Below are 15,602 nucleotides of genomic sequence, written 5' to 3' on the forward strand. Positions count from 1 at the left end.
TGAGAATTCCAAGAATAGTAAGGCAACCTTGGGTATATAAGACACTTTTATATACCCAAGGTACTTTTGGACACAGGTGAAAGGGGGGTATGGGGTCTTAGATTTCAGAAGTGAGAATGGATGATTTACAGGGACGTGAGGAAGAGGAGGACACAAAAGGCAGAAAAATCCCTTCTGGGCAACTCAGAAATAATGGGACCTAAGGTATCTAGCTAACTGGCTCCTGCCTGAAGCCCTTTTTCTTACTATACTTACTTCAGATTAGGCTAAGGCAACATCCTAAACTCTCCTTCCTGAAGCGAGTTTCTCCATCTGATCTCTTAGGCAGAAAGGAGGTTGGGGGAGGAAAATATACAAATGGTAATTAAGCCTGAAAAGATGCTTGCATCAGAGTTCTTCAGAGAAACAATATACTTTATATGTGTTTCTGTTACACATAGAGATATTGATTGATTTATTGACATACTGACTAATTGACCAACTAGTTGATTGTGCATGCTTACAAGTCCAAAATCTGTAAGGCATACGAGATGACCAGAAATTCGGGCAGGTATTGATGCTGTGGTCTTGAGTCAGGCAGGTTTCTTCTCCAGGAAGTGTCAGTTTTTGCTCTTAAGCAAATTAGATGAGGCCCGCCCACATTATCTAAGTGATCTTCTTTACTTAAAGTGATTATAGATATTAACCACATCTACAAAATGCCATCACAACAATGCTTAGATTTGTGTTTAATTAAATAACCAGATCGTATAGCCAAGTTGACACACAAAGCCATCACAATGCCCTAATTTAGTAATCAAGGGAATGCAAATTAACATCGCACTGATGTGCAAATTTATATCCATTAAATTGACAAAATTTAAGTATCTGATAACATCAGACATTGTAAAGATTTGGATTAGTGGGACTCTCTTGTACTGTAGGTGGGAATGTAAATAGGTACAACCATTCCAGCAACAGGTTGGCACTTTGATCTAAAGATGATCATTCATCCCAGGAATTTCATTCCCTCAGAAATTCTTAAACATGAATACCAGGAAATACGTATGTAAAATTTGTAAGAATGTGATAGTGGTTTTCTTTTTTAAATATAAGTAGCCAAACAATAACAGCCTATAAACAAGTGAAGTATTCATTGATAGAAAAATAGATACACTAACCATACTGTAGTTACAGAATGAAATATCAAACAGCAGTGAATAAATGAACAGTCACATGCCATATGAGTGAATTTTCAAACCATAAAATATTGAGTGTAAAAAGCAATACACAAAAGATTAAAACTAGCCTAACACCATTGATAAAAAGCTCAGAGACCAGTACAGTGGTACCGGGTAGTCGTTACTAATTCGTTCCGAACACCTGAGGAGTGCGGGTGCTGAAGCCTGTGAGTACCAGAAGCAATGAGTGATGAATCATTTTCTCTTGGGGGACGGCGTGACTCATACAACTTCTAGCAAGTGTGGTGAGTCCAGAGCAAGCGCTGAGTGCTGAAACATTTTTTTCTCTTCAAAATGCAAGGAGTATAGGGTTTGATGAGTTTTGAAGATGAGGAGAACCCAGTTATGACTGTAAAACAAAATAACATTGGGGATGCATACCCACATGAGGGACCCTATGCCTACATGGTGGAAAGTGGCAGGATGAACCAGCAAACGAAGTCTTTAAGTAGGGTGGTGAGTTCCTGGGGACTTACCTAATTATTATGCGTTATAACTTAATGTCTGTTGCAGATATTCTTTTCATATTTAAAAAAAACCCCTTAACATTTTAAAAGAAAATCAATAGAGATACTTGTTTCTTTTTTTAATAACATCAAAGTAGAATTTAAAAGTGGAATGCTTTAATCTGTGAAAGCCTTTCTTACAAAGAAAAAGAACTTTTAAGTGAAAGTAAGTCTGTGAGGGACTTAGAAGACAGTGTGCTGCATGTTTAAAACTATAGCGGGGTTTCATTCAAGAAGGCCAGACCAACTGGAACGATAGTTTTTTAACTTTTAGAGGGTCACTGACTAATTGCTATTAATCCTCTGCCCAGGAGACATTGAATATATGCAAAATTTTCACTTAATTCCAGGGAGTGATAGTGAATCTGGTGTGGAAATAGGTTACTAAAGCTATCTCATATTATCAATTTTGATGAACTCATTTTACTATAAGAAATTTGTAAGTGATATTGATGGCCAGAAGACAAAGTGTTTTCATCAAAGGTGCTACTTTATTTCTTCAAATTAATTTGTAAGTTAAAAGAAATGTCATAAAGCTGGATTAGTAAAGGGAGATAAAATTTTAGTCCTTTTGGTTCTGTGTGGAGGAGCATGGTAGAATTTTGGCAAATGGTTGTTAGGACTCTTTCAGGTTTTAAGTTTTTAATTTGGCCAACTTACCAAGGCTCAAATTGAGAAGTGACCCACTTTTGCCTGGGTCAAAACAATCAGGACATGGAGAAAAATAAACGTTTTTTTCTTTGCAGGAAGCTTTGTTAGGTTTCCAAGTTGGCAAAATCTGCATCCCACATCTGAGACATAGAAAAGCCATGGTTCAAAATATACGTATTTTAAAAATTGAAGTTCTAGGTTGGAAAATGCATCTTTGAATACTTGAGAGATCTCAGGGAAATCTCTCAGCTGACTTAGTAACATAGCACGTCATTTGTTTACGGGTACTTGATAATTTGAAGAGCCGTATCATGTTTTCTTTATCTAGCATTTGACAGCTGTTAACTAGTGAAATGAGAGATTAGAGTCTGTGCAGCTAAAAAGCACACACTGGATCTCTTCAAACAAACCATGTCACTGTCTCCATAAAGTATTGAATTAGCTGATTGGCAAGATGTATACATTATGCTATTGAGAGAATTGTGATTTCTTAATGAAGAACACAGAATATGTGTTTTTTTCAATTACAGTTTACATTCAGTATTGTTCTGTATCAGTTTCAGATGTACAGCATAGTGGTTAGACAGTAATGTATTATACAGAGTGGTTCCCCAGATATTTCAAGAACCCACCTGGCTCCATATACATAATTAACACAATATTATTGACTATATTCCCTATGCTGTAATCTACAATTCTGTGACTGTTCTGTTACCACCAATTTGTACTGATCCCTTCAATTTTTTCATCCAGTCTCCAGTGCCCCCCCTCCGACAACCATAAATTTGTTCTCTGTAGCTATGGGTCTGTTTCTATTTTATTTGTTCATTTATTTTGCCCTTCAGCTTCCAGATATAAGTGAAATCATATGGTATTTGTCTTTCTCTGACAGACTTACTTCACTTAGCATAATACCCTCTAGGTCCATCCATGTTCTCACAAAGGTAAGACTTCATTTTCTTTTATGGCCAAATAGTATTTCATTGTATCTATGTGCCACAGCAGTTTTATCCACTTAATGGACACTTGGTTGCTTCCATTTCTTGGCTAGTCTAAATAATTCTGCAATAACACGGGAGTGCACATATTCTTTCAAATTGGTGCTTCAGGTTTCTTTGGAGATACACATTCCCAGATGTGAAATTGCTGGGTCACTAGGCAATTCCATTTTAATTTTTTGAGGAACCTCCACACAGTTTTCCACAGTGGCTACACCAGTCTGCATTCCCACCAGCAGTGCAGGAGGGTTCCCTTTTCTCCACAGCCTTGCCAGCACTTGTTTGTTAATTTTTTGACAATTTCATTCTGACAGGTGTGAGGTGGTATCTCATTGTCATCTTGGTTTGCATTTCTCCAATGATTAGTGATGTTGAGCAACTTTTCACATGTCCGTTGGCTATCTGTATGTCTTCCTTGGGGAAGTGGCTCTTTGGATCTTCTGTTCACCTTTTAAATGGGGTTTTTTTTCCTCCTAGTAGTAAGTTTTATGGTTTCTTTAACCCTGTTATCAGTTGTATCATTGGCAAATACCTTCTCCCATTTAGTAGGTTGTCTTTTCGTATTGTTGATAGTTTCCTTTGCTGTGCAAAAAATTTTTAATTTGATGTAGTTCCATTTGTTTATTTTTTTCTTTGTTTCCCTTTCCCGTGGAGATATACTTTTTGTTAAAAATTGCTACAAGAAATGTCACAGATTTTACTGCCTATGTTTTTTTCTTCTGGGAGTTTTATGGTGTCAGGTCTTAGAAGCCTTTAATCCATTTTGAGTTTATTCTTGTAGATGGTGTAAGAAGGTGGTCTAGTTCCATTTTTTTGTATGAATCATTCCAATTTTCCTAACACCATTTATTGACTACACAGTCCTTACAGCATTGTATGTTCTTGTCTCCTTTGTCAAATATTAATTGACTACATAGGTGTGGGTTTATTTCCGGGCTCTCTATTCTATTCCATTTATCAATATGTCTGTTTTTATGTCAGTATTATGCTGTTTTGATTACAATAGCCCAGTAGTATAGTTTGAAATCAGGTGGCATAACTCCAGCTTTGGTCTTCTTTTTCTCAATATTGCTGAGCGTATTCATGGTCTTTTGTGGTTCCATATAAATTCTTGGATTATTTTTTCTAATTCTGTTAAATGTACCATTGGTATTTTGATAGGAATTTCACTGAGCCTATAGATTGACTTGGGTAGTATGGACATTTTAACAAAGGTAATTCTTTCTACATGAGCATGGCATATACTTTCTCTACTTATATCATTTTCAATTTGTTTCTTCAGTGTCTTAAAATTTTCCAAGTACAGGTGTTTTACCTCCTTGGTTATATTTATTTCTTGGTATTTTCATTGTCTTTCTTTTTTTTTAATGCAGTTATAAATGAGATAGTTTTCTTTGTTTCCCTTTAGGATAGTTTATTACTGGTATATAGAAATGCAACCAATTTCTGAATATTAATTTTGTATCATGCTACTTTACAGAATTCATTTTTCAGTTCTAGTAGTTTTTTAGTGGAATCTTTAGGCTTCTCTATATACAGTGTCATACCATATGCAAATATTGACAGTTGTACTTCATTTCTTGTTTGGATGCCTTTTATTCCTTCTACTTGTCTGATTGCTCACTAGGGCTTCCAGTACTATTTTGAATAAGAGAGGTGAAAGCAGACATCTTGTCTTGTTCCTGATCTTATAGGAAAAACTGTTAGTTTCTGCCTGTTGATTTATGTTGTTGGCTGTGGGTTTGTCATATATGGCTTTTATTATGTTGAGGTATGTTCCCTTTAGTCCTACTTTGCTGAGACCTTTTATCATAAAATGGTGCTGCATTTTGTCAAATGCTTTTTCTGAGTCTATTGATATGATCATATGATTTTAATCCTTCAGTTATTTATGTGCTGTTAACATGTTGATTAATTTGAGGATATTTGGATATTGTACTGATCTTGCATCCTAGGAATAAATCCCTCTTGATCAGGGTATATGATCTTTTTAATGTATTGCTGGATTTGTTTCACTTACACCTTGTTGAGGATTTTTGCATCTATCTTCTTCAGGGATATTGGCCTATAATTTTTTTCTTTGTGTCTTTATCTGGTTTTATAGTCAGAAAAATGCTGGCCTTATAAAATGAACTTGGAAGTCTTTTCTTGAAATTTTTTGAGTAGTTTAAGGATAGATGTTGGGCGTTCTTTGAATATTTGGTGAAATTTACCTGTGAAGCCATTCAATCCAGGACTTTAGTTTGCTGCAAGTTTTTTGATTATTGCTTCATTTTCATTAGTTATAATTGGTCTGTTTAGATTTTCTGGGATTTTTTTTGGTTCAGTTTTAAGAAGACTGTATGTTTCTAGGAATTTATCTGTTTCTTCCAGATTGTCCAACTTGTTGACGTATAGTTGTTTGCAGTATGTTCTTATAATCCTTTGTATTTCTGTGGTGTCAGTTGTTACTTCTCTTTCATTTCTGATTTTATTTATTTGGCTCCTCCTTTTTTGTTGATGAGTCTGGTTAAAGGTTTATTGATTTTGTGTATATTTTTTTAAAAAAACAGTTCTTGGTTTCATTGTGATATTTTTATGTTGTATTTTTGGACTCTATTTCATTTATTTCCTCTCTGATCTTTATTATTTTCCTCCTTCTATTCACTTTGGGCTTTGTTTGTTGCTCTTTTTAAAATTTCCTTTAGGTATAAGATTTGATTGTTTATTTTAGATTTTTCTTGTCTCTTGAGGTGGGCCTGTATTGCTGTGAATTTCCACCTTAGGACTGCTTTCACTGTGTCCCATAGATTTTGTGTTGTTGTGTTTTCATTTTTGTTTGCCTCAAGGTAATTTTTGATTTCTTTATTGATCTCATTGTTAATCCATTTATTGTAGTAACATGTTATTTAGCCTCGATGTGTATGTGCATTTTTCAGTTTTTTTTCTTGTAATCAATTTCTAGTTTCATACCGTTGTGGTCAGAGAAGATGCTTGATGTTACTTCAGAATTCTTGAACATATTGAGACTTGTGTCCTAACATGTGGTCTATTATGGAGAATAGTCCATGAGCCCTTCACAAGAATTTATATTCTGCTGCTTTGGATTGAATTGCTCGGAAAATATCAGTTAAATCCATCTTGTCTAGTGTGTGGTTTAAGGCTGCTGTCTCCTTGTTGATTTTCTGTGTGGAAGATCTATCCATTGATGTCAATGAGGTGTTAAAATCCCCACCTTTGACTGTACTACTGTAAGTTTCTCCCTTCGTTCAACAGTGCCTGTCCAAGACTCTGACAGGCACTTTGCAAAGAAAAAGTGCACCACAGGTCCTAGCTGGGTACAGCCTGCAGACTTTCCTGCAGGGCATGAGCTGGGCAGGGCGGGGCCACTGGGAATCAGGAGGATAGGGCTAGTGGGTCTCCAGTTGGGGTATGGCACTTGTGGCGTGCAGCGGGGGGCGGGGAATGGCCCCTGCTTTTGGGCCACACAAAACTCAGTGTCTGTCCAAGACTGTCCACTTCTGGGTTTGGCCGAATCTTCCTAATTTTTCCCAGGGCAGAGCACACCGTGCCCTAACTGCAGCAGACTCCTCTCCAGGTTGAGAGCTTGGCATGGGCCACCTGTAGTTATGAGATGGGGTTAGTGCACTCCCCCAGCTGGTGCTGTAGGATAGGAGTGCTCCACCCAGGGAAGATGGCATCTGTGGGCAGTGTGGGATAGGGACTCAGCACAGAGACCTGCAGAGACCTTGGGTTCTGACCATCCAGATCTCTCTTTGGGGCCATGAAACCCAGTTTTTCTCTGTATGACTCCAGTTTGTTAGTCACCTTTCTTCTGCCAGAGCCCTGGGTGAGTGACCAAGAACAAAATTTTGTGTGCTGGCCCTTTAAGATGGTGCCAGGGTCTCTAACCAACTCTCATCTCTCCCTGGTGGAGAGGATACCCAGGACTTTCATGGCGAGATGTTATGTGAGCTCCTCTTCCTGGCTCTGGTGGTCTGGGCTGGGGATGTCAGCATGGGGTTGAGACCCTTGCTCCGCAGGGGATACCTTTGCAGCTGAGATATTCCTCTAGAATCAGGGGTGTCCAACCTGCGGTCCACAGGCCACATGCATCCCAGGATGGCTGTGAATGTGGCTCAATCCAAAATCATAAGTTTATTTAAAACATTTTGAGATTTTTTTTGTGATTGTGTGTCACAGTGTATTTAATGTGTGGCCCCTGACAGCCCTTTTTCTCCCAGTGTGACACAGAGATACCAAAAGGTTGGGCAGCCCTGCTAGATTTTCAGCCACTACACGTGAGTCTCTTTCTGTGTCACTGCCCTTCTTACCAGTCTTATCGTTGCTTTTTCTATAAATCTTTGGTTATAAGAATTCTGTTCAGCTAGTCTTCTGTCGGTTATTCAGGTTGACTGATCTATAATTTAGTTGCAAATCCAGTTTGGTACTGAGAGGAGGTGAGTGTAGCTTCCACCTACTCTGCAGCCATCTTGGATCCTCCAGTATGTTTTTTAAGTCCAAGAAAACATCAGAGTTTACAAGATAAAAAATTACCATAGTAATATATAAATTATCTGTATATTTATCATTAGTATATAATTTTATCAAATAATATTATATAGAATTGTTAAGTATATGTTTTTTAAAACATTCCTTTATTTTTGGGTTTTTATTGATTATGCTGTTACATTGTCCCATTTTTTTTCTCCCTGTTGTCCCCCTCCACCCTGCACCCTCCCCACCAGCATTGCCCCTCACCCTCTTAGTTCATGTCTGTGGGTCGTACATATAAGTTCTTTGGCTTCTCCAATTCCTATACTATTCTTAACATCCCCCTGTCTATTTTGTACCTACTATTTATGCTTCCTGTTCCCGATGCCTTTTTCCCCATTCTCCCCCCACTCCCTCCCCTCTGATCTCCATTTCTGTGATTCTTCTCCTGTTCTAGTTATTTGCTTAGTTTTTGTTTGTTTTTTTTTAGGTTCAGTTGTTGATAGTCATGAGTTTTTTGTCATTTTATTGTTCATAGTTTTTGATCTTCTTTTTCTTAGATAAGTCCCTTTAATGTTTCATATAAATAGTGCTTGGTGGTGATGAACTCGTTTAACTTTACGTTATTTGGGAAGCACTTTATCTGCCCTTCTATTCTAAATGATAGCTTTGCGGGATAGAGTAATCTTGGATGTAGGTCCTTGCCTTCCATGACTTTGAATACTTCTTGCCAGCAAGGTTTCCTTTGAGAAATCAGCTGATAGTCTTATGGGAACTCCTTTGTAGGTAACTGTCTCCTTTTCTCTTGCTTCTTTTAAGAGTCTCTCCTTATCTTTAATCTTGGGTAACTTAATCCTTGGGTCCAACTTCTTTGGGACTCTCTGAGCTTTGCGGATCTCCTGGAAGTCAATTTCCTTGGCCAGATTGGGAAAGTTCTCCTTCATTATTTTTTTTTTGAGTAAGTTTTCAATTTACTCTTCCTCTTCTCCTTCTGGCACCCCTATGATTTGGATGTTGGAACATTTAAAGTTGTCCCAGAGGTCCCTAAGCCTCTCCTCATTCTTTTGAATTCTTGTGTCTTCATTCTGCTTTGGCTGAATGTTTATCTCCTCCTTCTGCTCCCAGTCACTGACTTGAGTCCCAGCTTCCTTCCCTTTATCGATGGTTCCCTGTGGTATTTTTCTTTTTTTGACTTTGCATAGCCTTAACTTTTTCCTCTATTTTGTGACCATACTCAATCATTTCCGTGAGCATCCTGATTACCAGTGTTTTGAACTGTGCATCTCATAGGTTGGCTATCTCTTCATTGCTTATTTCTGTTTTTGGAGCTTTGCCCTATTCTTTCATTTGGGCCATATTTTTTGTCTTGGAGGCCTGTTATGTTGGAAGGGGCAGAGCCTTAGGTATTCACCAGGGTGGGGCAACCCAGGTTGCTGTGTTGTGACACTCTATGTGGGGGAGGGGTCTGAAAGGGAATAATGCCCTTTGGTTGGCTCTCTGCTGGCTTTCAGTCACTTCCCCTGCTACCCACAAGCTACCCACAAGCAAATTGGGCCCTTCTGGTGCTGGTTCCTGGGTAGGTGGGTTTGTGTGTGTTCTATGACCCTGTGGGTCTCTCCAACAGACTCTCTGTGAGGCTGGGAGTTTCTCCTGCTGCTGCAACCCCCACAGGTGTTTACAGCCGGAGGTTTTGAGAATATCTTTTCCTGTACTGGAACCCGAGACTGTGTGGTATCTCGCTCTCCAGCTGTTCCTCCTGATTTATCTGCATGCAAATGTAGGACTACCTGGTATACCAGCTGCCCACCTTGCTTGGCTCATTCCCTAGCCGCTGCTTTACCATGCGTGCTCTCCGCCCTGGCTGCCCATCTCTGCCCCTCCTACTGGTCTGGGCAAATGTTTCTTCTTTAACTCCTTGGTTGTTGGACTTCCATAGAGTTCAATTTTCTGGCAGTTCTGGTTCTTTTTTGTTTTTAAATTTGTTGGCCTTCTTTTGGTTGTGTGAGGAAGCAAAGCATATCTATCTATGCCTCCATCTTGGCTGGAAGTCTTTGATTTCTAAAACATTTCTAATATTGACTTACTAATTAGGAATACCAAGTTATCAACTTTACTTTTTTAATCTTTATTATCATAGGTGATTACATTTATTTTCACCCAGCATTATTTTGTGTTTTCCCCCCACAGGATTTTTTTTTTTTTGTCACCATTAAGTGTCTGAATTTTAAACAGATTCTTGGACTGGGGTCTTATATCCATCAGTTCATTCAACTTTAGCACCTCTCTCATCCCCAGTAGCTTTTCCAGAACTGCAACCTTCACAATGAAGCTCGATCAGTTTCTCAATTCAAATTTGGGCTTCTTCCGCATTTTGACTTTACTAACAAAGACGTCATGGAGCAGATAAATAGGTTGGCAAGCTTTTCCTCTGTCTTTTCCAGTGCTATCTGGAATTAATTTATTGACCACTTCTTTCAAGTCATTTGTCTGTCTGTCTTAGGTCATGATTTTCACCATCTTCTCCAGATTTGGCAGATCTGTTGATGCTGAGTGTAAGAGAGTTATTTCAAATCTGATTGTTGTAGTTTTTAGTAAAACCGACTCAGAACAGATGAATCAAATAACCATCGGTAGTCTTGATATCAACATGAGCTTCAGTCTGGTCTGCCACTTTTTGACCATGAAGTAATGGGTTAGATCCACACTGTGGAAATTAGTTAGGCAGTTTTTTCCCTGGAAAAAAAAGCTTGAATTTTCTAAATGCAAGTTCATCATTCTGCAGAATAGCTAGGCTTACTTCAGAAACATGACACTTGAGATCATCCGTGCGATTTTGGTTCCTTGAGTTTTTGTGACTAGTTTTCCCCTAATATTTCTTATATTGAACATAGTGTTGTTTTCATATCATACCAGCCTTTCTTAGAAAATGGCTCAACCAGTTTCTTCTTGTCTTCGTTTAGCTGCCTTTTGTAAGGCACTTGTTCTTGCCAACCACCATGGTGCTACTCTGAGAGCCAAAAGGCCCAGCATTATGTTTTTATACTTTGTCTATCATATCATTCTTTTTCTCCCTTACACTGGGTTAAAAGGGAAATTATTTCTTAACTTGTAACTGTCCTTTTATTTATTTCCCATCTGTTTACTTATTAGGGCACTTGTGACACTATTTTTTGTAACTATTAGTAGTAGTGTACTATTTTTAATTAACACTGAAAGGAATAAGTAGTATGGCATAGAGGTTAAGAGTACGGTCCTGGAACCAGACTGCTGGGTAAATCTTCACTCAGCAAGTTACCAAGAATAGGACTTTGACAATTTACTTGAATATGCTTTGCTCTAGTTTCCTGATTTCTAAGAAAGCGGTGAGTTCACTGCTGTGGAACCTAGTAAAAGCTAAGTGAATATTAATGATAACAGTAGTAATAATAAGAATTATTATTGAATTAGTTTAGATTGTAAACTTAATGTACTAGCATTTGAGTATGTTTAGTTTATTTATTTGCAATATAGAACAGGTTGGCTGTAACTTTCCAATCTGAAATCAAAATGTCTACCTGTGTGGAAGTCTAGTTCCTTTAAAAAATAATAACTGCATCTATTTTGCATTTTGAGTAAATGTTTTTCAAGGCCAAATATCAATTCAGTGTTAAAATAATTAAATTATATTCACTTTAATGTATATTTGAGTGTCTAGCATATGCAAAGCAATACAGGTAATATATAAATATATGGAATATAGTTTCTGTACTCAAGTATTTCAACTTAACAGGAAGAATTAGGAATAGAAATGTACTTTTTCAGGCCAGCAGACGGGTGGAAATTATGATATCAGAAGAAACAAGTTCAGACTGGATTAATAATAGGAGCAGAATGAACCAGAAGACCAGTTTAAACATCCTGGGGAAACAAACTGACCTGTGTACCATATCTTGGTGGTTGTTACTTCTTTTCATTTCTAGGGATCTCTAAGTTAGGTTTGCAGTCTACATTTATTTATTCTCCACGCTGGTACTCTAAGCATCTATAGGTTTATTACTTGTTAAGAACGTAGTATGTAAGTACATAAGTAGAAATGTTTAATGCCAATATTTTTTTCTATACGAGAAGCATAAAAAAGTATGACCAGCATTAGCCTAGAGGTGGGAAAGGTCATGTCCTGTGGAAAAGAATTGGGAAAAGATTCCTGGAAGAACATTTGAGGTCAGATTTCAAAGGATGCATGCAGTTTCAGGTCAATTTTGGGAACTTTAGTGGTATGTTTGCCCCATGCTAGGTCTAGGTGTCAGCATCAACAGAAATTCAGAGTAAGGACTGTGTGTGGTGTAGTCATGAGGCAGTGAGCAGTCATTGAAACAGGAATATGGGAATGTGTAGGGGTTGTATTGGAGGTATATTTGGAGAGGTAGGTTGGTGCCACGTCTGATGGGCTTTAAATGCCTTTAATTTGAATAAGTAATAGAAATTCACGGAAGATTTTTACTTGGGAGAGGGCGGTGGTAGTGATGGTAGGCTAATACAACTGGATTATCCACTAACTGCCTTTGTGTATTAATTGAATTCATGTTTGGTCTCTTTCAGGAAGTTCACGACTTATTACAAGACTACGAGTTAAAGTATTGTTATGTGGACAGAAATAAGCGAACAGGTAAGATTTCAGTTCTAAGCATTTGATTTCATTTTGATTGTACAGGAGTCATTATAAAAAAAATCTTTTCATTCTTAAGCTAATCACTGAAATTCTTAAGCATTAAACCATATAAATGTAACTTGTAAAATTTATTTTGTGAAGATAATATTGGTATCCTAAATTTTAATTTTTTTAAAGATTATTTATATATTATTACAGAGAGGGAAAGGGAGTGAAAAAGAGAGGGAGAGAAACATCAATGTTTGAGAGAGCACATCAATTGGTTACCTCTCACATGCCCCCAGCTGGGACCTGGCCTGCAGCCCAGGCGTGTGCCCTGACGGAATTGAACTGGCGACCTTCTGGCTCACTGGCTGGTGGTCAGTCCACTGAGCCACACCAGCCAGGGCTGATATACTTAATTTTAATCACATTAATATAGTGTTACTAGAGCCTTATTAATTTTTATAATGATTATTCTAACATTATTGGTTTTAATATTATAATGAATATTTTTGTAGGTTTTGTATCTTCAATTTTAATAATTTATTACTAGACTTGGTGAATAAACTATCATTAATCTTAGCTGGGCCAATTGAGAAAATTGTTTAATTTTTGTGGGTATTAGTTTTATATCTGTGATATAAAAGACTGAACTAGATTATTTCCTTTGTTTACATATGACATGTCTAAAAAACACTTTTTGAGATGATAAAAAGTAAGGAAAAGTATGGAGGGTGATATAATCACTATGTACACATCCATTCCCAAGTTAGTAAATGTTTTATAAAAATATTTTTTTAATGCTTAAAAGATTTTTTTTTTAAATATATATAAACATACACACACACACACGCTGGAGCCCTAATGTAGATCTAGTGCATAAAAGTCTCTGGTAGTATGGTCAGGAATTCTGCTTTTTTTTTCTAACTGTAAAATATTAAAAATAGGAACGTTACAGATGAAAGTGAAATACAGTTTCTACCCATCTCTGATTCCACCCCTTCTCTCCCTCCTTACCTGGGGCCAAGCATTTATAAATTTGGCACATACTTTCTATAGTGTGCCATTACCTTGTGGCAGTCATTAGAACTGTTCACACACTCTTGTTCTGTTTCCTCTGGCCATGAGGTAGGACAGTTCTCTTCTCTCCCTCTGTGAAGTTGGGAGTGGATGTGTGACTTGGTTTTTGCTGAATGAAGTGCGAATGGAAATAACATGTATCTCTTCTAGATTGAAGATCTCAGAGCCAGCATGTGGTTCATTGCTGCCCCTTCTCCCTGCTAAAGTAATTGAGGAAGATTGCAGCACCTCTTTCAGCTTAGGTCCCAGAGGGACTGTGATGCGAAAAGCCTGCATCCTTCCTTTCTTCCTTTCAGTATGAAATATGTAACATGAACAACAAGAACAATAAAACCTTTTGTTTTGTTAAGCCATTGAGATTGTGGAGCTATCTGTTAACAGACTACCTTATTTAATACCTGTAATTTTATTATGTATAGGTATAATTAATAAGGTTGTTCTCAGTGTTTATTAAACTTTATATAAATGATATTCTATATGTTTCATTTAGTAACTTTTTAAAAACATTCAGTCCTATTTTCAGACATTTTCATGTTGATAAATACAGCTCTAGTTCACTGATTTAAACGACCACATATTATTCTGTCCTGTGAATTTATCACTATTGATAAATCTATTCACTAATAGTAGGCATTTAGGAAACTTTAATCTTTTCTGTATTTCAAATAATGCTACAATGAATATCCTCTGTTTTCTAACATACATTGAAACTGTTTCTCCACAAGTAAATTACTGGGTCATATGTTATGTACAATTTCAAAGCTACTAAATATTGACAAAGGGTTTAGAGGTAACAGTCTTCTGGGTTCACACAGGGCCAAGAATAGTGCTACTGTCATTAGCTAGGGTGATAAACCTCGAAATTCATGGTGCATCAGAAGGAGTATTCAGAAGGACCTTGACTCAGGAGTCAAGAAAATTAATTCTGGTCTAACCTAACAAAATTTAAAAGTGAGACCAGAAAGGATCAAGCTGTTTCCTAGTAACTTAACCACATCCTAGAACAAAACTTAATATTTTTATAAACACAAAAACATCAACATCCACCGAGGTAACACTTATAGTGTCTAGCATCAACTAAAAATTACCAGATATGACAAAGAAGGAGGAAAATATAATTCATAATAAAGAGAAGGCTAATTAATCAAAACTACTTGGAATTGAAACAAGAGAATTAATGAAAATAGACATTAACACAGTTTTTATAACAATGCTCCATCTGTACGAGAGATTATAGTAATGTTTGAGCATATTAATTGGCAATATAGAAGATAATTGAAAAATACCAAGTCAGATTTCTAGAGACGAAAATGACAATGTCTGAGATAAAAAGTACAGTAGATGGGGTTAACAGCAGAATAGACATGACAGAAGAAAAGATTACTGAATGAAAATAGAGAGAAAAACTATTGAAAATGAAACAGTGAAAAGTAAAACCTATAAAACATGAACAGAAATATCAGTGAACTGTTGGACAACTTCCCTGCTATTAGAGTAATTGTAGTCTCTGAAAGAGGGTGGGGGGATTGCAGAAAAAAATTTAAAGAATTAATGGCTGAAAAATAACCAGATTTGATGAAAGCTCTACACCCAGAGATCTGCAACGCTTAACCAACCCCAAGCACAAAAGCACAAAGAAAACAACAAGGCACATTGTAATCAAATTGCTTACAATTAGTCATAAAGAAGAAATCTTAAAGCAGCTAAAAAAAAAAAAAAGGGACAATATCAGATAAAGATGACCATGAATTTCTCAGAAATAACGTGAGCGAAAAGACCATGGGGCAAAATCTTTTCTTTTTTTTTTAATTGGAAAAAAAGATCTGCATGGAATTATTTACCCACCAAAAATATCTTCGAGAACAAGAGTGAACATGGTTTTTCAGTCATGTAAAAGGTGAAAGGATTCTTCATTATCAGACCTGCATTGTAAAAATGTGAGGAAGTCTTTTATGCAGAAAGAAAATAGGAGTAGATGGAAATTTGGCTCTACACCAAAACATGAAGACTAACAGATAGGGTTATTGTGTGCATAAAGGCTATT

General features: G+C 36.9%; 1 protein-coding gene across 3 annotated transcripts in view; it reads left to right on the forward strand.

Moving 5' to 3' along the window:
• Positions 1-15,602, forward strand: part of RAVER2 (ribonucleoprotein, PTB binding 2) — an 84,642-nt gene that overhangs the window by 16,006 nt on the left and 53,034 nt on the right. For all 3 annotated transcript variants that reach the window (XM_054574202.1, XM_054574197.1, XM_054574191.1), the window contains exon 2: positions 12,427-12,493. In XM_054574202.1, coding sequence (XP_054430177.1) covers positions 12,427-12,493 — 67 coding nt within the window. The remainder of the gene's footprint in view (positions 1-12,426; positions 12,494-15,602) is intronic.

Source organism: Pteronotus mesoamericanus, unplaced genomic scaffold (assembly GCF_021234165.1).
Source record: "Pteronotus mesoamericanus isolate MK-2021 breed Mesoamerican mustached bat unplaced genomic scaffold, CSHL_Meso_final contig_105, whole genome shotgun sequence".
NCBI classification, from domain to species: domain Eukaryota; kingdom Metazoa; phylum Chordata; class Mammalia; order Chiroptera; family Mormoopidae; genus Pteronotus; species Pteronotus mesoamericanus.